This window comes from Leptinotarsa decemlineata, unplaced genomic scaffold, assembly GCF_025532065.1.
Source record: "Leptinotarsa decemlineata unplaced genomic scaffold, Ldec_3_MD MMD2_tig00000218_RagTag_RagTag, whole genome shotgun sequence".
In the NCBI taxonomy this organism is placed as follows: Eukaryota; Metazoa; Arthropoda; class Insecta; order Coleoptera; family Chrysomelidae; genus Leptinotarsa; species Leptinotarsa decemlineata.
Window position 1 is genome coordinate 5,124,663 of NW_027412545.1, and position 23,764 is coordinate 5,148,426.

General features: G+C 36.0%; 2 protein-coding genes across 2 annotated transcripts in view; both read left to right on the forward strand.

The window, feature by feature from the left end:
• Positions 1-23,764, forward strand: part of Traf4 (TNF receptor associated factor 4) — a 174,583-nt gene that overhangs the window by 20,640 nt on the left and 130,179 nt on the right. The gene's annotated exons all lie outside the window — the stretch shown is intronic.
• LOC141481587 (uncharacterized) lies at positions 19,448-20,915 on the forward strand. Its single transcript, XM_074173334.1, has 2 exons — positions 19,448-20,087; positions 20,184-20,915. Exons 1-2 carry the CDS (start codon positions 19,743-19,745, stop codon positions 20,913-20,915), a joined length of 1,077 nt encoding a protein of 358 aa, XP_074029435.1. The 5' UTR covers positions 19,448-19,742.

Here is a 23,764-nt window from a genome sequence, read left to right on the forward strand (position 1 = left end):
TAATTGATGGATGTAGCCATTACTACGTGGTGGGAAATCATAATGAAGAAAAGAGAAATTAGAACTTTTTAGACATAAGTAAATTGAATATAAAAGAAGTTTTATTGCTATTAAGTTTTCCCTGACTATAGTAGTGAAATTTGTCAACAAATAACTTCACTGAGTATTCTCATCTAAATTTCTTTCCATATATCACAATTATTCTGAAATTTACACGATTTCTTTGAAATTATATAACATGAAACGTCCAGTTTTATCTCATATTAATATACTTAAGTTGATCAACCTTTGAACATTTAGGCAAGTTATATGTTACAAAATATTTCAAAATGTAGGCGAATGTTTATAATAAACATAATGACCTTAATCATTAATTAAGACACATTAATTTGAATAAATGAACCAAAATATTTCCTGACACATGTCTGTAGAAACCGATAACCACACATAAATGATATGACTTCGATATCCAAGCTCATAAAAATAATCAGCATCACTTGAAGATCTACTCTTTCTTTTAATCGTTCGTCCGGCACCTGCCTATTTTACTTTTCAGCTGTTGTACGCAGAGGTTTAGTACCTTTTTGTCCTATTTTGGACATAACTCATTCGGGATATTCTATAGACACATTAAAGAACAGTAGCGTTGCCCACGAAATTTTATTTTGCTCAAGAAACATTTTATCTCTGATAAAACATCCTAGTAAGAAAGATATGGTCATTTTAGTACAAAAATATTATCACTAATCATAAGAATAACGAATATAATACGTATATATAATGTTTGAGATGTGAATACTATATAATAATAGCATTTTCAGATTCATAATAAAAAACTGAAGTTTTTCTATGAGAAAAGCATCAATTATGTGACAGCAATGATCCCAGAACTCACTCCTTGGAACCAATCACAGTTGACCAAATTCCTCACCATCTTCGAGGCCAATCACATATGAGTAAATTGATAACTTCACAGTTGTGTTCAAATTATACTGAATCGCAAGTGAGTCTTACCTTACTCAAATACCTAACCTTACCTTATACAAAATATTTTCTCAAACGACAATCTCAACCATTGAACTGACAGATCGCTTTGAAATATGTAGTTTCGAAAATGTTAACTAATATTTCTTTATAATGATTGATTTTGAGCCAATTCAGCCAATTCGAAAGTAACAATTGCTTGCCTGATTTGAAAAAAAAATATTTTTCGTCACCAACGAAGAGTATTTCTGTTGTCCAGCCTACTTCGTCTCGTTCAATAAAAACCGATCCAGGTTTCTGCCAAAAACATTGTCTTGATTAAAAATAAAAAATTCAAATTATGTTGTCCAAATTGGGTTGTCTTGAAGATCAAAGTTTTGATCTTTCTCTTGAAGATGATCGCTTGGTGATCCAAACACGTGTCGTGGTGTTAAAATAACGGTTTGGTGTTGGGATAAAACTCCAGTAATATTGTTTGAAATAGTTTTGGAACACTAACAATGTGCATAGAAGATGAGCCTTAGAGGAAAAATGATGCGGTAGTATCTGCCCTAAAAATTGAACAATGTATCAACTATTTAAGCGGGGACCATAGAGTACCTCGACCAGGTGAGATGTCACTCGTGGAGATGAGAGTCTCCTAAATGACACCTCATCCTGACGTGTGTGTATCAGTGCTCTGCCATGATTATTTTCCTTTCCCTAGATACTCGTGAGACTATTATGGACCATGAAATAACGAAAGAATCCGAATCTGGGTCTACAGAGAAGATGGCCGTCGACAAAATATCCCCAACTGTCCTCCATGTATTATCGGATCAAATCTTCTCAACTCTTGATTCTGTTAACAAACCTAGGATAAGAAATTTAGTCAGTTAACGACTTATCGTCCCCTGAAGTTCGGGATATATTATGAATCTACCTTGCACCAAACTCAGCGCAGAAGCCTAATCTTCATCAGGAGAGGAAGTAAATACTCCCAGAGATCAGCAAACCCTTACGCTCCAACGGTGATAGACTCAAATCAGACTCAACCTACATGTCTGAACCTAATGAATTGTTAGGTACCGAAGGTTGGTTAGTTTTGGTTAGATTTGTTGAATCTTGAACCAGGCCTTGAAGAAATTCAAAACCTGATATCAGACCACATACTATGTCTCTTTTCGTCGGGAAGCGGATTAGGTTTTCTTGAGTCCCGCTCTTGTCAGTGGAGAATTTGGTTAGCCAAGATAAATGCTTGCGGGTTGCAGTTGAGGTCGAATAGACCCACTCACTTTGGACCTACTACCCTTACAATTGAATCTCCTTCACATTCTATAAACTTGGAATAAAGAACGTTCCTGCGGCAAAATGAAGTTTATATAATAATAAGTGATGACTAAGTTATCTTCCAGGAAGAAATAACTCAAAAATTAGAAGGTGATATGCGAACATTCAGCGCTCGAGTAGAAAATAGGATGGACAAGTTAACGAGTACTCAAGATATGACGTGTAAAATAAATTGAATGAATAGGTTAACAAATTAAAAGATCAACTCGATTAACTAATCGATTCTCCTTGTGCACAGTTCACATGCTCTAACGATTAACAACCACAGGATACTCTGTAGAAGTCAAACGAATATCGTCAAACGAATATCGAAAGACATTTCGGCTCATTAGTAAGCATTCAATAATCTTCCAGGAAGAAATAACTAAAAAGTAGGAGGTGACGTTGCGAAGACATCCGAGCCGATGCCTCTTAGGCACACTAGACATGTTTTAACAAGAAGAGTCAACGAGGATAAAGTGGAAAAGGTCACTGTCATAGTATCAATATAGCACTACCTAGTTAGGTACTGGAAATAGTTCAATACATCGAGAGTAGGCAAAATGTTTGGCAAAGCTTCGTGGAAGCTCTAAACATCCGCTATGTACAAAAATTGAAGCAAATATATCAGAGCGGTCATCATCAACTGCAGGAGACTTTGAAGGAGTGAAGGACGGATATCGAAAGACTAAAATGGAGTAGAAGAAAGCCAAGAAACTTTCTTTCACAAAAAATTAATCACTCCTAAAAATTTAACCACTTCAATTTAAAAAATTTAGTTTATACCCTAGGTTCGAAAGCATTTATAGTACAGTTCTGAGGCTAGAAAGACGCATGAGGATGATTCTTCTATGATCTGTGTCGACAAATGCCGTACATTTCAAAGTTGTAAAAACTACTTCCAGAATACTTAAGTTGAGAAGTTGAGAAGAGTAACTTTATACAAAGAAGCAACGCTGAAGCAGAAATTCAACAGTAAACCATTTATAATTGAACGAGGCAGAGAGAAAAACAGAACTAGGGCACTTGCAGATAATCTATTGAAAATGGCCAAGGCATCATGTCAACCGAAATCTTAGGATGTTTCTATAACAAGACAGAGCATGTCTCTATCATATTATCGGATTCAGGAAAGAGATGTGAGCAAGCCATATGAAAGCAATAATCTGAGCTAGTTCGGCAAGTTTTCCAGCAAAATGCAATTTTCTAAGGGAAATTCTTTAAAATTCGCGATGGCCTATTATATTAAGACAAACTGGTTCAAGGAATAGAGGTTCGTTTTATGTATTTTTGAATTGAAAGCGGTATATTTTCAGTAGAAATTAATTTTTGGGAAAGAAAGGTTTTGGCTTTCTACTTCTGCATATTCATACAAAAAGATGTGGGAATCTTTCGGAAGAAGAAGAAAGCAAACAATTTCGAAATAAACACTTTACAAAGATGTGTAGATCATGCAAAGAAGTAATTTTCATGCATAAACTGGAAGAAAAGCCCTCTCGAATCAACTACTTTTATATGAACATTGAATTATACAAAAAACACGTTTTCCTATTCAGTTTGTACTCCAAACATTCGTTATGGAATTGAATCAGTTATCATTTACAGGATTACTACACAAAGCACCTCGGGAGGAACTGTCACTTCATTAATTTTTTGAAAAATTCCTTGAAATATATCAGTTTTACCGGAAATTGACTTATCATTTCGGAGTACACGGTATTATAATTATGATAATTATTATATATTTTATTCATATTGTTTTTGTATATCGATATATTGAATTACTTCATTTTCACTAAAAATCGTTTGGAATACCCTATGAAGTGACTCAAAGTTGGTTCCAAAATTTTTGTTGAAACGTCATCGTACCAGAAGTGAATCATTTCTGTTTTGTGTTAGCCATAAATAGCTAAAATCAAAATAGTACAATAAATTATGAGCACACTCTGCTTCTGATACTTTTTACAAAGACCAATATTTGGCGTTTCTTAACTTGGCTTCTTAAACCTGCATGTCCATATTTTGATTTTTCCAAACAACAGTATCAAATGCCGTGGTTTACTTTGTACACCACTGTACCTACGAGTACCTAGATTGTTATGGATTGATGGGTTTGGTTTGGTAGGAGAGCGAAGAAAATGAAAAACATCTGCCAGTCGCGTGGCCAAGCTGGCACAAATTAACCATACCTCCGAGATATACGACGAATACAAAATGCACGTGTACTAATGGATGTTTTTTGTTTATGCTTTGTTACCATGTCTATTATCGAAGTATCTGTTAGAATAGTATAACGAATTTTGAGTGCAATGTATCTCTTTATATATTTTTGAATAGCCATTCTGCCCTTTCTGATTTTTTCATAAGTCACCAGTTTGACACTCACGAAGTGTATCTGGTACAAGAATATCTAATGATTAGATCACTAATATAATCGATCATAAATTTGTCAAAATGTCAAAATAAACTTTGAACAAAAAAACGTTATCAGAGCAAAATAACGGTAGAAAAAAAATATTATCAAATATAAATAGGTGTGAGTTTAACTATATATTATAGAGTCCTCCTGCTACGTCTGACTGTCGAACGCGATAAACTCAAAACCAGCAGTAATTCAAGAAAAAGGTTCATGTGTATAATGTATTTATTGAAAATGAGACATAAAACTTCCAATGTTGTTAATAACGGTACTACAGGTACTATAGGAATTTGTTGTATTCGTTTGAAAATATCCTTTTAGAAAGAAACTTCAGTAACGTCAGTTATAAACACAATTGGTAGAAAAGTTTTATTTTTTCATTTTTCATGATGATTTACTACCACGTGGTAACAACGGCTACATCCATCACTTCGTTTAATTCATTTATGTTTTGTTTTAATTGAAAAATTGAAATTATCTGGTTTCAACGCAGATACTATCCAGAAGTTAGTCAGGAAACAAAGCCGGAAATTCACTCACAAATTAATTTATCCTCAGGTCAAACAATCAGAAATCAAGAAATGGGTAACGCTAACATATTTTGGAAGAAGAACAGAAATAATCGCAGGTTTCTTCAGAAAAAACAATGTGGAAGTAGCATTCAGACCACATGCCAGGTTATCTCATTTCCTTTTCAATGCCAAAGATAAGGTCGACAAGTTGGAAAAATCTGGAGTTCATAAGCTTAAGTGTCCGGAGTGTAATTGTGTTTATGTGGGACAATGCGGACGAAATTTCCAAAAACGGTATGCTGAACATGAAAGGTCCTTCAGACTAGGAAAAAATGATTCGACGTTTTCAAACCATTCCTTGGCATGCAACCACAAGTTTCCGAATCTAAACGATACGGAAATTCTGCACTATGCAAGGAAGGGTTGCAAACTCAATTATTTAGAATCCTTGGAAATTTACAAGCATAAACATTGCGGGTGCAACCTGTTAAACGATCAAATCGATTTAATTTACTCTCCGGTTTTTAAATTGGTACATCCGCATTGTGAACTGTAAATTCAGGTACTCAATCAAGTACCTGAATGGCGAATGTAATGAATCATTGTTAGTTTATTGTATTAGTTTGAGAATGTTCATATAGGACGAAACTGCAGTAACGTTAGTTACAATTAAAAATGGTAAAAAACAGAAAAATGTTAATTTCTCTTTTCATGTTAAATTTCATATAAAGTACTTTTCATCGATTAAACATATTAGGTTAGGTTAGGTCCAAAGTGAGTGGGTCTATTAGACCCTTCACCACAACCCGCAAGGGTTTATTGTGGCTTACACCTATTCACACTCGACCAAATAAACCCAGCTCCTTAACGAAGCCGATTAGTTTGTATGGTGAGTGGTCTTTCAGGTCAGATGGTTTGAGTACGGCTCTGCTGCAAACGTTTGCTAACCTGCACATGGGTGGGTTTGTTTCTCCACCTGAGACAGATTCTGCGTACGCTGCTCAAGAATTTGGTGCAAGGCGGTTTTATAAGTCTTGAGGAGACGACTCAGTCGACTCTTGGCTGCACCAACTAACCTTTTTTTTGGTTCAGTTACTGGATTAGGAGTTGGGGAGTTGAGAAGCTCTCGCTCCTGAAGTAAATTTACAAGGAGGTCAGTTGGAGTCGTAAACTCGACATCCATATCCTCTGTAGACTCGCTCCTGAACTAAATTTACAGGGAGGTCAGTTGGAGTCGTAAACTCGACATCCATCTCCTATGTAGACTTGCTCCTGAAATAAATTCACAGGAAGCTCAATTGGAGTCGTAAACTCGGCATCCAACTCCTCTGTAGACTCGCTCCTGATCTAAATTTACAGGGAGGTCAGTTGGAGTCGTAAGCTCGACATTCATCTCTTCTGTAGACTCTGCGTCAGAAAGAATTTTTAAGTTTACTCTGTCCATAAAAGTCCCACGAGTAGCTAGGGAAAGGTGGTCAATCACGTCAGAGCCCGTAACAAGGCGATGCTACGACGAGAGGGCGCCATGTATGTATCGAAGGTTTCGTAGAGACAGCTGATAGGCTCAGTGTCATTCATCCTCTCGGCACGGATACACACACCTTAGGATTAAGCCATCGTTGGGATACCATTCAGTTAGGGAATAACAGAACTACAAGTGATTCTGTCATTTCCTTATCCAGCGGGGCTACGTGGAAGCAGGCATCCGATGGCCGGTTTGCTCAACACCCACATCCCAAGCCAATGCACTCGACAATGAACATTGGTTCAGGCAGTGAAAGATGAACAAGGACAGCTAACCCGCCGATTAAACATATGGTTGGAGATCGTTTCTAATCCGGATCTTAAACTAAAAACCAACTATGAAATTCATAATGGAGACGACATCCAAAATAAGTTCCCGTTCCTAAACGTGAAAATGATGAAGGCCAATAGCAAGTGAGGGATATTGGTTTACCGGAAACCACATCACACCACGCACTTCGAATCAACAATGGGTAGATTTTGATTCGTAGCTTTTTCAAAATTCCCTTCCATGATGAAATAACAAATCACTCGACGGAATTATTGAAAATAAATATGAAGATTTTGAATGGAAATACAAAAATCTGCAAATTACATCCTAAATAGTGTTGTTCCTTCTCAAAAAAAATGTAAGAGATTATATAGAAAAAAGTAACATTTGTCAGAAAATAAGTCGTGCAACATTTCGCGCCGAGAGGTTGATAACAGTAGTTGCTTTTGCTTAATCTTTGAAAGTGACAGCTGACGTATCAGAAGTGACAGGAGGCCTGTGACGATTGTCTCCAATTGTCGGTTTTGATACGTTAACTCTCACTTATGATACGTCAACTGTCAGTTTTGATACGTCACTAGTCAGTTTTGATGTGTAAACTGTCAGTTGAAAGTTTCTGAAAATGTAACAAAATGGCTAAAAACGTAACTTGGTAATTTCAAATGTTAATAGGCAACATTTTGTTACTAAAGTAACGCCAGGAACAACAATGACGCTAGAGGGACTTTAGGATAGGTTAGAGGGACATGGGAAATTCATTGATATGCATTTCAGTTCTGTTCGGTGGAGATGCTTTGTTCGTTGAAGTCAGAAACTGGATATTTTCAAGGGAGAACTCTGGTAGTCAGAAGACTACGGTTGTTCATTGAAATGGAAAAGTAGTCACAACCCTTGCTAATTGGTTTTAATTGGAACACTAGAAACTGCCTCAGATTCACTATACACAACCTCACGATGACCAGAATGAAAGAATGAATTTCAGACAAATATTGGTTTTACTAAAACTAAAATCCTGTGACGATTTGTTACATCCTGTATATGAGAACGTTCAATCAAACAAGTTATGATATTGGAAAATGTAAAATTTAAAATAGGAGTTCAACTTATTTTTCCTATAATTTATGACATTAAAAATAAAATAAATACAACAATAAAAATTAAATGGGTTCATTGAAAAAAAAATGTTTACCTATTTTCAAACATTGAACTTCCAGAAATTGAATGTCATATTAATTATGAACGATTTTTCATTATCAGAGCATATAATAATCTTTGAAAGTGACAGCTGACGTATCAGAAGTGACAGGAGGCGTGTGACGATTGTCTCCAATTGTCGGTTTTGATACGTTAACTCTCACTTATGATACGTCAACTGTCAGTTTTGATACGTCTCTAGTCAGTTTTGATGTGTAAACTGTCAGTTGAAAGTTTCTGAAAATGTAACAAAATGGCTAAAAAAAATATAATTATGACAATCGTCACACGCCTCCTGTCACTTCTGATACGTCAGCTGTCACTTTCAAAGATTATTATATGCTCTGATAATGAAAAATCGTTCATAATTAATATGACATTCAATTTCTGGAAGTTCAATGTTTGAAAATAGGTAAACATTTTTTTTTCAATGAACCCATTGATATCCTACCATTTCTATAAAAAAACTTTATATAATTATCGAAATAATCAAATCATCTTTATTTTTCATACGATGTAACTCTTTGGCGGATTTGTGAAATGTCATTAATTTTAATAATTCTTCTAACCAGAAACATTTACAACAAACTTCAAAATCGCCATATTTGGTTGGCATCAACCGATCGGAAAATATTTTTAGAAAGGCTAAAATGTGTGGGTTTCATCCATATAAGTTGAACATAGTAATAAATGTGAATATGCTTGTGGTATTTGAGATATATTTAATTGTCTCAGTGAATTTTTGCTCCACAACTAATTAGAATTCAAATTTGTTTTCAAAACCGTGACGAACAAGGAAACTTGAAATGAATTCAAATCTTTCACTGTCGTCTAACTCGAGAAAATGTTAATGTTTTTGCATTAATCATGGTGATTATCAAAAGCATTAATATTTCGATGGATATTTCTATAGAATTCAGGAATTTCTTTTGACTGGAAAATTCAAATCAGGAAAACATATTCTCATTCGAATTCCTGATTGTGCTTGTTTAGCGTTTAGCGTTTAAAGATAATGTTTTCCCAATTTTTGTACAAATTTATCAAATCGATAAATATTTTAAAAATCTGGCAGTTGTGACCATCCGAAATCCTTGGCGAGTTATACCACCTTTTATTCACTCGAGCAAATGGCGCAAAAACTCATTGACAACCTAGACTCTCTCTGGGGGGTAGAACTCAACTTTAGTGCCGGCTTAATGTAAGCTCAGTTTTCACAATATGCTGTAAGAGCTGCATAACCCTGTGAAACAGGGGTAAGAGTCTCAAACCAAAAAATTTCCAGTGCCGTCAACAGGGGCGAACTGAATCACATAGGGTAGAGGGAATGAAAGTACAATTTTCTCCCTCAAAATATACCTACCACTAAACGTTGCACTGCTGCGTGCTTGAACCGAATTCCTTGGAGCCGTATTACCAATACGGTATCATCAAAATTCCCACTGGGATAGATATCCTCGCATAGTATCTGCCATCATTTGAAATTCCTCACATATTCCTCAAACGTTGATTTTTTGTAGAAGTTCATTTTTCACCATTTTTATCAAACGGTTTTATTGAGCTTGTTTGTTTGGGTCGAATTTAGTAATTGAAGTTTGACCTTCTTGCTGTTGAAAGATTGATCTGATATTTGCTGTACACATTCAGTTTTGATGACAATACAATTAAATAAAGTCTGTATCATTGCGGCCAAAACTGGCTGAATCTCATTTTCTACTTCAGAACTATACAAATCCCTTCCGAAAATTCAACATGAGCATACGGTTCAACATTAGGATATATCATTTGTGATGCACTGTTTGGAACCTTTGTTGTGGTAATGAATATCACTGGAGTTTTTTCCAGTTTTATCACACGTTGGTTTTTTTGTATAGAAGGCTCATAGTACAAGTTCTTGAAGGAATATGCAAAGCACCGCACAAGATAAATCATTTGAAGCTAAAACTACTGGCTTGAACGGATTCATCTCGCACTTGTTTAAGCACATTTACAACTTGAAAAAATGAAATCCTGTTTGAATATGACATTCGACTTGGCGTATACTAAACTTTGAGTAAACGCTTCTGTAAATGACTAAATAGCATCAACTTATCGAAATACGAAATCTTGTGATTACTCAAAAGTCACTAAAGGGCCGAGGAATAAGAATCTTTTGTAACTATTTTTTATTTATTAAGGGCAATGTACCTGATTGAAAACAAGTTTTGGAAATTGCGCGTTAAAGAGTGAAACCTCTTCTAGTCTTAGCTAGCTCAAGTTTCAAAGGTTCCTCGTTCGCATGGGAAAAACAGTCGGTTAACAGAATAACCCAATTTAAACCCATTCAAACTGGATTAATTTGAAACGAGCTTATGGATGTGCTAAACACTTATTGTTGGAGAACGACAGAGAGCGCAAATCTCCTTAGATGTTTCAATACACGGCTGGAAACAGATTTCGTTTCGGGTTCACGAATAGGCAGTTTTCTTTACAGAAACTAGCAGAGAGGGTAGCGAGAAAGTGGGCCAGAGAGCATTAGAGGAACTTGAAGCTTGAACTCTATGTTATAGTTGATCTCTTGAAGTTGCCATCTTGGTTGGTGAAACTCTCGTCGAGAAGAGTGTCACTCTGGTGTGTGGGAGTAGCGTTTATTTAGATTTATTCTAAGTCAGAGGTTCCAATTCTACATTTAAATTCTTATGAATTTAAATTAGAAAAGAAGACTTCTTATGATTTGGATTCCCTGGCTTGAACAAAGTAATTTTATTCTCAACTTTCCAATACTTTTTATAAATGTTACAATGTAGAAGACTAATACTTTTGAGACTTATCAGAAGATTTCATGAAGGATATGTTCCGTTAAAGTGATTCAACTTTCACAGATGAAAACAAAATATAATTTCTACCAACGCTGCCCCCACTCCCTCATAGCAGATTGTATGAAATAACTATAAATCAAAAAATGTATTGTGACCAATAGTTTAATCATATCTACATCATGGTCAAAATGATAAAAAAATCCCAATTTCTTTCATATAACGTTTGTTATGGTTCTATGAAATTCAGGTTCCAGGACGTCAGGATCATGCGCAGTTGATATAGAGCGTTTTGGTTTATTGAGAATAAGTTCGGATTGATGAATCTTCTTTTCTGGTTCCAACTGCGAAATGATCCTGAACTATCCTGAACCGTCCCGAATCGTTCTTGCTCTCGAGGCAGGTCTGTTGAGAACTGTTCCCGTTGCTCATGCGCATTCATGTGAAAATTTGTTTGGGCTATTTACTAGGATGTGTTTTTATTTATTTGATTTGAATAATTGATGATTGAGGTTAGATAACATTTGAACTGACTACAACGATACGCTACATAACGAAATGCACATGATCAACAGTATTGTCTCGTCTTCATCTCATTATATATACGATAAGCGGCACAGTGGTCTTCTCAAAATGTGTTCTGGTTTAACTAAGTGTCTGAGAGTATTTCGCACTGTTTGAGGTTTTTTGTTTGTACGCATCACGTCTTGCGTAGTTTCCAAATAGTTTCGGATGTTAGAACCAGAACAAACCTATAATCAGACTGTCTTGGTCAAAGATCAGCAAAGTTAGAACAAAAAGAGCTAGCCACTAAAAATATTTTCAAAACTTGCACCTTTTCCAATCACCAGAACTGGAATACTCAGAAGAGTATTCCAGTGAACCGCGCTTCAATTTCGAAGCTCAGTTCACCAACCAAGTTGGTAAATACGTCTTCAGAATGTGATGACGCCAACTTGCTTGATGAAATGCGGGTCGAGAAGAGTATTCTAGTTCTGGTGATTGGAAAAAGTGCTTGTGTTGGATCAATTTAGCGCCAGAGGTTCTAGTTTTACCTATTAAAAAGTTTTTGATTTCATAAAAACTTACTAGTACAGTTCACTGTGATTTTCATTACTTGATGTTGTGGAATTGGCCGCGGTGGTAGTGCGCCCGACTCACGATCGGAAGACCGTGGGTTCGATTCCTGCCTCGACCAAATATTTATCTCGAGAGAATTCATCTGGTTGAAGATGGGATGATTCTGCAACCGTGTTAGGATTCAGACGTTAAAAGGTAAGACCTCGTTAGTCCTTAGCACGCACCAGTTTCTCAATTTCTGAGAGTTGTCGTTTGTATGGGGGCGACAGCTGATTAACGGAAAAACAGATTTCAAACAGATGAGGTTTGTTAAACCACAACACGTGTTTCGCTATACAATAGCTCTCTTAATCAGAATAGCTTCCTCAATTAGGTCTTCCTGAGAAAGCTGTCTATTGTACGAGGGTGGTCTGGCATTTTTTCAGATTTTTTTTTTCAACATACTTCTCCCAGCGATGCTCCCATCTCTGTAACCCGTCCAAATTGTACTCGTCGTTTTCCTCTGCAATATAATTGTTCACGAAGGTAATAGCCTCTTCATTTCACGAAAATCTCCGTCCTCCAAGCGCAATTTTCAGATTATGGAACTAGATCTGGTGAGTGAGGCGGATGGTCAAGCAGTTCAAGCCGTAATTCGTGAAATTTCGCTATGACAAAAGCTGAGTTATAAGACGGTGCGTTGTCTTGGTGAAACAGGATTTTCTTCTTCTGCAAATGTAACCGTTTTCCGCAAGTTTTGTCTTCATCTTCTCGAATAATGATGCGTAGTATGCTCCTGTAATGGTTTTTCCTTTTAAGAAATGATCGATTTAAAAAATTTCATGACTATCCCAAAAAACAGTCGCCATCACTTTCCAAGCCGAAAAACAGTTTTTGCTTTTTTGAGCCGTCCACTCTTTGGACTGTATTTTTGTTTCGGGCGTATAATGGTGTATCCAAGTTTCATCTCCAGTGATTACTCGGCACCAAAACTTGGATTTATTGCGCCTAAACTGCTCAAACAGAGCTTTGGATATGTCCATTAGTCCACGTCCACGACTAACGTGAGCAAACGCGGCACCCAACACGCGGACAACTTTCCTATGTCTAAATGTTGATTTAATATATGACAAACACGTTTCTTTGGACGTGTTCATGAGGTCTGCTATCTCTCTCACTTTAATTCGGAGGTCGTCTAGCACCATTTGGTGAATTTTGGTGATGATTTCTTCGGTAGTTACAGTTTTTGAACGGCTAAACGTTCATCGTCTCCCAAGCTATGGTGGCCACGTTTAAATTCAGCTGTTATACACAGAATCCAACTCATCTTTGATTTGCGTAGACGTTTTGTCTTTCAAAAATAAATATTTGATGACAGATCGATATTCGATTTTGTTCATTTTCATAAAACACTCACATCAACTCACTCAAACGACTGTTACATAACAACTGCGCGTCCAAAATGGCTGAAACTTTGTGGCTGTAACACGTGTAGTAGTTTTGTCGATTTTTTATAGTAAAAACTGTAGTAATCTGCATTTGTATGTTCTGATTGAATTCTCATCAGATACTTGCAGTCCTATTCAGCTTCCTCCAATTTATTCAATTTTATAAATAGCTTCATATTTGGGTGAAGCGTCATCGCCATATCTTACTCCGGCTTGTTCCGTGTTCAAATGTTTTAAATGTTATTTCAATTTTTTTGTTATCAACTAGTCCATTCACTTTGTACTGTACTATCCTATATAAATGAATCATTGAACGGATGAAAGTCACTTGTACATTTTCAATTAATACGATTTCCACACGTCAACCTTGACTCAATTCAATTATTCATTATTAGGTTTATCAACTAGCTTTCATTTACCGATAAAACCCTTTGGAATTCGCAATATTTCATTAGATGTTTTGTGAAAAGTAACCGCGATAAAGGAGATTAGTTCGTATTTATGAATTTTTTTAAAAAAATTACTATAGAAAGGACAGTTACCTAGGACAAGCTCAATGTCGTCATGATATTTTTAATGAATAATACTTTGTGTTTGTTTATAAAATAGATTTGCATTGGAAAATGTTTGGAAAAAATCCCTTTTACATTTTTAATCCTTCTTCAACATAAAGAATGGAAAGATTCCAAGGAAAAGTGTGATAAAACTGACAAATATCAAGAAAACTCTCTGGATATAAAGTAGATGAAGCAGGGTATATGAAAAAAAGTTTATCATCTACGTATATTAAATAAACTGAAAATCAATCGACATATTTTAACGAAACAAAAAAATTCGCATGAATCTGTTTCGCACTGAATAAACCCTTCGGTAGCTCCGGGGGTCGACTCAATAACCAACAAGTTGTTGAAGAGGCTCCCAGTCAGCTGCCCCGAATGGCTTTTACATATTATAAACAGTTCGCTGACACTCAGACACCCAAAACAGTGTCAGAACCTGCTGTACCCACAGAACTATCGCCCGATCAGTCTATTCTCGTCGGCGGCTAAGCTGGCTGAAAGAGTTGTTTTCCAAAGGCTCAACGAAGAAGTTGAGGACCGAAATGTTTTGTCTTATGAACAATTTGGCTTCAGTAGAGAACACTCCACTGAATTACAGGCTCTGAGGCTGGTCGAAAACACATACAAGAGCAGAATAATAACAAAAATATGCACATTCTACTATTAGATATCTCGAAGGCCTTCGACCGTATATGGCACGAAGGCCTTCTGCACAAATCAATCGCGTTCGACCTGCCTCGGGGCCTGATCCGGTGGATTGGGTCTTTCCTGAAAGACATAACATTTCAGGTTGGAGAGGAATGCTCTCTGTTTGACAACAGCTGGAGTGCCACAAGGGGGCCGTGCTCTCGCCGATGTTGTATTCACTTTACACCAGCGACATTCCGAGGCCCGAGCGTGTGAAGATATCCCTATACGCCGATGACACGGCTCTCCTCTCATCTTCCATGGGTCGAGAGCTCGGCGTCGTCTACATGCAACGCGCATTGGACGACCTTGGGCGCTGGTACCTCGATTGGACGATCCGAGTAAACCCGGACAAGACTCAGGCGATAACCATGGGAAGATTGCTATCTTCTCCTGTCAGAAAAGTAAGAATCTCTGGAAGGGAGATTGTCTGGCAAGCGCGGGTAAAGTACCTCGGCCTTCTAATAGACCGTAGGCTCACTTAAAGCCCGCACATCATGTGCGTCAAATCAAAGATCGACGGTCGGATTGCAAGTATGTACCCTCTGATCAACAGAAAATCTAAAATTAGTTTGAAGAATAAGATTACCATCTACAATACGATGTTCAAGCCTGTCATCATGCATGCTTCAGGCGTCTGGGGACAAGCGGCGAAATATAATATCTCCATTCTGGAGGTATTGCAAAATAAGCTGATGAGGATGATTGTGACTGCTCCTTGGTTCATGCGGAATGAAGCCATCCGTAGAGATTTGCAGCTGCCTTCCATTCGGCAGTCCATTCAGTCGAGGAATCGGCGAGTTTTTGGAGGTGCGGAAACTCACGAAAATCCGTTAGTTAGGGAAGCTAAAGATTATGCTGTAGAAGATCTCTCCCAATATACAAGGCCTTGACACTCTGTCGAATGAGGTCATCATGTCCCCCGTTAAAAGGATGAACAGATCTTTCATCCATCCCACCCCAGCCAGGTAGGTGTATCTCGTGAAGGGCGGCACTGATGTCTGAGGACTTCATACCGCCAACATCCCCTCAGTCATGAACCCATTTGTCCTCCTTCGACAAAAATCAGCCAAAAGGGTAAGGGAGCTGGGCTCCAACCTGAATGAACTCAAGACGACGTGCTTGGCCCTTCGGTACCTAAAACATACACCGTCCCCCAGTTGGAATATAGAAATACACATATTTCGCTAGTGTCCAACTACTCTCTCACATGAATTACCTTACATTCCAGAAAAAAAAAGTCATAAACATGTGTTAACCTGAAGTTTTTTATGTTACGAATAAAATAATCATTATTACCTTTATTTTCATTGTGGAAATAACGCACCTTATTGAAAAACTCATATATAATTTCTATTTCGTTACAAATTATTGGTGCCAAATTCAATTCGGTTGAACAATTCAATTATTTACAACTCCACTCTGACTTTTTAAACCGAAACAATGTTGGCAAGTGTACTAACTCTGCATGATTCAACATAATCTAAAATCGCATATGAGGGTATCTGTACGTCAGTTAAACTTGACGATACATTAGTTTCATCCAAGAAGGGCTTTTTCGAGTTTGGACGAGTTTGTTCCCTCTCCTGATGCAGATTCTGCTTCTGCTGCTCAATAATTTGGTGCATAACAGATTCATAAGATATCCTATCCCTAAGGAGAAGGCGAGTCGTTTTCTATCTGTACCACCCCTTGGTTTGTTGACAAGGTCAAAAGTTGGAGGACTGAGAAGCCCTTGCTCTTGATTCAACAGTTGGACGACAGGACAGTGGACCTTTATACTGATATTGGGGTAACCACATCGGTAAAAACTACCTCGTTTGATAATTTTCACAAATTTTTACCGGCAGGTTTTTTCAAATAAATTGAAAGGATTATATTTCAGGAGTGATAATTTTTGGGCTTTTTTCAAATTTTTTGTTAAACGATGGTCGTGACGTCACTAAAATTTAATTTGAACTTGGCAACACCGTTAAACTTATTCATATTACATAATTCAATTTTTTTCTTCATTCGGTTTTTTGTTGTGCTGGCTGTGCATGTTACTTTGGCAACTTGTTTTTGAAACTTCGATTTTCCTTCGAAATGAAATAATTTGGGTGCTACTTCTTGCTGACGAATTATATTGAGCTTATAGTTTTTTCGGAAAGTGTAAAGATCTGTAGGGGTCGTTTAATCGATGTTCTGCAGACCCAGTGTCGGATTATTTGGTTACTTCATGGTCCATAAAGGTCACTCTAGTAGCTATGTACATGTGTTCCAACACGACAGAACCCCGTATCACCGTGATACCGTTAGTGACATTGAATGGGCTCAAAGTCATACATCCTTTCGGCATAAATGTAACACACCTCAAGTACCATTATCAATGATTATTTATAGTATCAATTCGAATTCCAAAACAAACTTAATTCTCTCTGGAACAATGGATTTGTTTATAATTTTTTTAAGAATGAGATTTAAAAATAAATGAATTTTCATTATGTTATATTTGAGTTCTCCAAATATAGTTTAAAAAAATACTTTTATTATTAGAAATAACCAAATTATAATATTAACTTGTCGAAACTCATTAATGCAGTTTATTGTATGATTTTCACTAAAAACTTATAGTAAAAATATGGATTTTCATTAAGTATCGGCCAGTTCTATTCAATTAACTTGTCGAGTTGAAACACTTGTTCGACAAAATGAATGACGAGACTCCTGTGTCTCCAGGTTTTATTGCTTTTTCCCACTCGGAACTTTTTTGTCTGTTTCGCGATAGACAATTTGAAATAAATAGTTACAATATTTTTTTCATTAACTCAAAATTTCAGGTTTTCAACTTCAAAACTGACGAAATTCAATATAATCTTTGAATCTCTAATTTTCCCCCTTGGGTATGGAAATTCCTGATTTTCTTTCTTGATGCTTATTTACGCTATACAAAGAACATACCTGCATATTTCAAGATTCTAGGTTCAGTAGCTTCGGCTGTACGTTAATATAAGAGCAAGAAACAACTGGTATTTCATATTTTTACTTTGAAAATACAGCAACTGGAAAATATGCCAACTGTAATGAGAAATGAATAGCTTCGAGAATCGAATTAGGTCACCTATAAAGAAATTCACAAATCTAACACAACTGTCAGCGACGTCTGCCCTCACGCGTCTGTCCGCGTTCGGGTCGCGTTCTTGGCGATTGCGCTTCATTGCGCCCCTCTACCACCGCGCATCGTCCCCCGAAATCTTACAGTATACGCGACGCACAACAAATTACTGCATTGCTTCAAGTTAATCTTAGCGTATTACTTTTAATACACCAATTTCTCAGTGTAAAAGACAAAGTTTACATACTTTAAATGTCAATTTTATCAATTTCTGAAGGAATATGAGATATTCTCAAATGTGTATTGTAAAAAAAAGTATCCAATTTATTTGAATTAATTATTTTATATATAGTGGCTACCACATAGACGGTAGATATATGCTATCGCGAACTTTTATTCAGAACTATTTAAGATAACAATCTTACGGCACATTATTTGCATGTAACTCCGACGGTATAGGCAGCGTACGCCAAAATAGCTCTCAGGGAGCAAGAATTTTTTTGACTTACTTGATACTTATTATTATATTATGGCCAAAATTACACAAATCCTTTGTAAATTGTAGTCCATATGGTATTTTGATGTATACGCTGTATTTATGTAAAATTTCATCCTCCCAACTTTCACATTTATATAGGTATAGATAGATTCATGTAGCTTTCATTAATGATAAAACAATAGAAATATTTCTGATTTTAAAATATTTTGCAGAAGAGGAAATCATCAAAATTCAGCCTTAACAATTACCAAGGCTTTTATGTAAATCTTCAATATGGAAAATATTGTTAATTAACAAAAGCATAGTTGAGAGGAAAATTATTGTTTATTTGACTATACAGCAACTGCCTACCTACCTCAATATTCATGTTTAATGAGTTAAAATAATTATTTTTGTTTAAGCGTCCGTGTCGGTCATTGCGTGCACGAGCTGAACTGCTCATTTTTATCCGTACTTTCACCGTTCGATTCAAATTATAAATACTGATGCTACAGTTCCACGAGTTGATATTTTTTCTGGAAAAAATAAATTATAATTTCCAAACCATGTATTCGTGCAACTTCAATGTAAATAATTCTGAGTTAAATTAAGATTCCAATGACACTTCAATAATAATAATAATTTTCTGTACTGGCGAACTCAAATTCTGTAAAATGGCACTTATAAACTGGACTATAAGGTAAATCTGTGGCAAACGGAAGAACAAGAATCGTTCGTAGAAAATGTTTACACGAACGAAACACTGTAATGCTGGCGATCACGAACAAAATCTAATATCGAACATAGGTATAATTTCTTCGAATAGACCATCAATATGCAGAATATCGTTACATGTTCCGGCTAAGGAAACACCTTTCCGGTGTGTGACCCTGGGTTCACATGTATGACAACGACCTTCGTCAACCTCTTGCTTCCGGTGTCTTTTCTGTTGGCAAACAACACTAACAAACGAATAATTCGCTCAGAGTATACATTCCAAAGTTATTGGAAAATAAGGGGTACACTAGGCACCTGGGGAAAAGTTGGTTCGACGCTTTCACATAGAAACTACTTAGCCGATCAACATGAAATTTTGTACACATATTCTCAACGTAGGCTACTCTAAAAAGCAGGCTTAATTTTATTTTAGGACTACTACGGATAATGGCAGTAACTTTGTAAAGGCATTTGTGCAATTCGGCTCGGAGATCGACATACTTCCAGAGTTGCCATCATGTGATTTAGAGTCTGAGTTTGACCCTAATATTGCCAATCTTTTAAATCCAAACTCAGAAGGAAATGATGACTTAGAATTTATTTCAGTAGAAAGCATACTGAATGCTCCTGATCGTCTCCAGTGCAATGAAATCAATGAACAGATATTAGAAAACTTTAATACTTTGCCAGTTCACATGAGATGTGCTGCACATACGTTCAATCTGGTCGCTAGTAAAGATGCAGATGCTGCTCTACAAATAACTGTTTTCAAGACTACCTACAGAAGTGCCTTAGCCAAGGCACGTACTCTCTGGAATCAGCAATCACGTAGTACGGTAGCGGCAGATAGCATTCATGATGAATTAGGCAGACGACTTGTCCTTCCAAATATGACGAGGTGGAACTCTCTGTATGATGCTATTGTCGTTCTCAACAGTATATTGGAAACAAAAAGGCCTTCTCTTCACAGGGTTATGACTCAACTAAAAATTCTAACTTTCAATGACCAAGATGTGACTGTAATGAAAGAGTACGCAAAGGTAATTTCATATATGTATATAGTTTAAATTAACGTTTTAGTAAAGTTATTTTCTTTCCACATCATATCAATACTTATATTAAATACTTATTTACAGGTTATGGCACCTGTCGCGAATGCCCTCGATCGTATCCAAGGAGAAGCTCAAGCATATCTCGGATCACTACTACCGACGATTGCAGCAACTGTCTATAAATTAAAAAATATTAAATCTAAGGGCCTAGTAAATTGCACAGCTTTAGCCAATGCCTTATTAAATGGCATAGAGAAAAGGTTTGGTCCACTCCTGAATGATGAACAGTGCCTACTTGCCGCGGCATTTCACCCAAAGTTCCAGTTGATTTGGCTGGAAACGTATGACAGCAGTAGAGTGGATGCAGTAAAAAAGGTCATGGAAAAAAAGGTAGAAGATGCTTTACGACAAGAAGCAGCGGAAAATTCGAAGGACAGAGATAGTTTAACTGGCGGAGGGAGCAATGCGAGTAACAACGATGATGACGAGGAGGAAGACTTTTTCAATTCTGTCACTCAGTCTATAGAAAAACCAAAGAGCTCCAACTCTTTAAAGTGTAAAGCGCAAAGTCTCGTTAAAATGTGGCTGGACATGAAATCAAAAGACTCGTTCAACGATGCTGCATTCCTCGGGGAACAGATATTCATAAATCTATTTATTAAATACAATACTGCTATACCCTCAAGCGCTGCAGTTGAACGTCTGTTTTCCACGGGTAAAGACATTTTAACACCAAAACGAGCCTCGCTTTCAGACGAGAACTTCAACATATTAATGTTCATGAAGGGGAATATGCATCTTATGCCCGACGATTAAATTACACATTTGAAATATACAAGTATTTTGTTTTATTCCTAACCTGTTAACTTCCAGAACCTAAACCAACAAGTTGTATAAGTTCACTAACGCAACGATATAAAAATGCAATTTTACACATATTAACGGATTAACGATTAACGTTAACTTGCGTTAATTCTTCCGAAATGTAACGCTTTAACGCTTAACGAAGCTAACTTTTTTTGTAGCGGATTAACGATTAACGAAGTTAACTATTTGATTAACGGTGCCCAGCTATGGGTGTGGGTCACCGCCTACGGCAGTGTTTCTCAAAGTGTGCGCCGCGGCGCCCTGGGGCGCTGTGGAACCTTTACTGGGGCGCCGTGGAACCTTTACTGGGGCGCCGTGGGCCACGGGGAGTCTCAAGGTACAACGTTTTACAACATAGATAACTGAGAGTAATACCTATTAATAAAAATCCTGTGATAATATGATAGTATCGTTAATTACAAAATGCAATCCGTTCAGACAGCCACCTACCTACTTTTATTAATTAAATATCTAGTGTAGTCTTTACGTTCGGGGCGCCGCGAGAACCTTCAAAAAACATAAGGGAGCCGTGAATTCGAAAAGTTTGAGAAACACTGGCCTACGGGCTCGCGGTGCAAAGGGCCTCGCGCCTCGAAGCCATAAATATTTTTTTAAAGTATTTAAAATTCATAAGTACACACCAATATATTTTTTTAAATAATACATTAGAAAATTCTCACCGAAAGCATATGAATGAAAAATCCGTGAATATATATCTTTTCCTGAAAAACTGTATTATTTTATGAAATGAATTAATTAATAAATTAATTTAATAAATTAATAATAAAAACATTATAAAATAGTAATAAAAAAATAATAGTGTTGCATAGTTTAAAAACGATAACACGTGTTTGATAAGTATACATTCGGATTGTGTTTATTTTATTTGTCAAGAATAAGGTAAGAATTATTTATTATACTTATACTCGTATTTTTTATAGTTTTCTTTACAAAACATTACATGATTGAAAACTATGTCTATTATTTGTTCCATATCTTCGATTTGTTGCGCTAGAATTCACCTTCTTTTTTTTCATTATGCGTATTATATTGTATCAAACATATATTACGTTAGTGAAATACTAATGTAGGTGATATATAAAGCAATTATTATGTATAATATTCATCCAAATTATATTCAACCGAAATAGTCCACTTCTTATAAGTTAATTATACCTACTTGAATTGAGTTGGTTTTTTATTTTGTTAAATAATGAATATTACTGGAATCTTATACCATCACCAAACTGTTATTTTCATGACCTTGACACGTGTTTCAATCACCAAGTGATAATCTTCACTTGTCGAGGTGTTGAAAATATGTATTGGTTTGGTGTTGGGATAAAACTCCAGTAGTATCTATTCATTACAGCAACAAAGGATTCAAACAGTTCATCACAAGTGTTCATTTTGTGTTCCAAAAAAGTAGGTATGTAAGTAAAAATGTTGGCAAGTGTTTCTTAATGAATAAAAAATTATTTAATTATATTTAGGCCTTGCGCCGCTACTGCTCATGATTGAACAGTCGGTGTGAGTTACTAGTAATTTGCATCAAATAATTTTCATTTTACTTCATCTCGTGAAGACTTGTTGGTGAAACGTGCACCGAGAATAGTATTGAGGTTCTGGTGACTGGAAAAAGTAAATACTTGATAATCACAGAATTTTTGACCTTCAATTATATCTATTTGATTCTCATTTTTTTTTAGAACTCTTCCACGGACATCTCACATTTTTCCAGTAATTATATAAAAAAAAAAAACGTTATCGTTTGAATAGTTTGAACTTTTATTGATGTTTAATAGTTTCAGATTGTGATTAAATTTTTTATCTTGTACCGGAAAATTTGACTTTTTATTGTTGATGATATTACTTTTTTCGCTGGAATTTCGCTTTAATTTCTCGTGGTGGAATTGTGAACTGCCTAAAATTCATAATATAAAAATCTAGAACAGTTTAGACTGGCATTAGACTGGGTCATTGTCGGTAAGCGAAACTTCAAGAACATATCTTGCACTATTCTTTTGCTGAACCAGTGTTTGCTATGTAATTCCAGAATAGTAGACACTAAATTCTCAGAAATGACTGACATTTTTGCCTTAATCTGTCTCTTGCAGTGGTGTACGGAAATTATACTAAACAGATGAGGAAAAATTATAAAATATATGTATAGAATCACAACCTTATAAACAATGTTTTCGTTTCAATGCAATAATATTTCTAAGAACTTAGTGCCTACTATTATGGAATTGTACTATAGTAACATGCATAGACTGCTAAAATCATAATCCTTCCGTCTGGATTCGGCGAAGTTGAATAAAAATCACATGATTTTATATTAATCGTAATTCACAGTTCAAAATTGTTTCAAATAATATTAGATTAGAGCTGAAACAGAAGAAGAATCTCAAAAAAGATTATATTTCTCTTTTTTGAATAAGAATAATACGGATATGATTAGCACTTTACATACTTATATTCCAAAGACATTTATCAATAAAACCTAACCTTCTAATTGTTCAGAATCATAATGATCATGCAAAACTACAAGTACAAATTAGTCACCTTTTTGTGATTATCATCTTTTTAACTTCATCTGGCGAATTATTATGACAAAAGAACTACTAAACCTTTACCTACAAAAATATATACGAGTATAATGGGAAGCCAGGCCACTGCTTAATATCAGTGCAGCTCATAATGGCATACACAATTTCCGTTTAAACCGGTTATTTTGGTTTGAATAAAGTACCTCATAGTGTTCTTATGATTGGAAAAAATCATAATTACCGTGGAGT

Excerpts from the sequence above, each read along its gene's own strand:
- LOC141481587 (XM_074173334.1), top strand. The coding sequence starts at position 19,743 with ATGAGATGTGCTGCACATACGTTCAATCTGGTCGCTAGTAAAGATGCA. Across the intron at positions 20,088-20,183 it reads TAATGAAAGAGTACGCAAAG|GTTATGGCACCTGTCGCGAA; the intron begins GTAATTTCATAT and ends ACTTATTTACAG.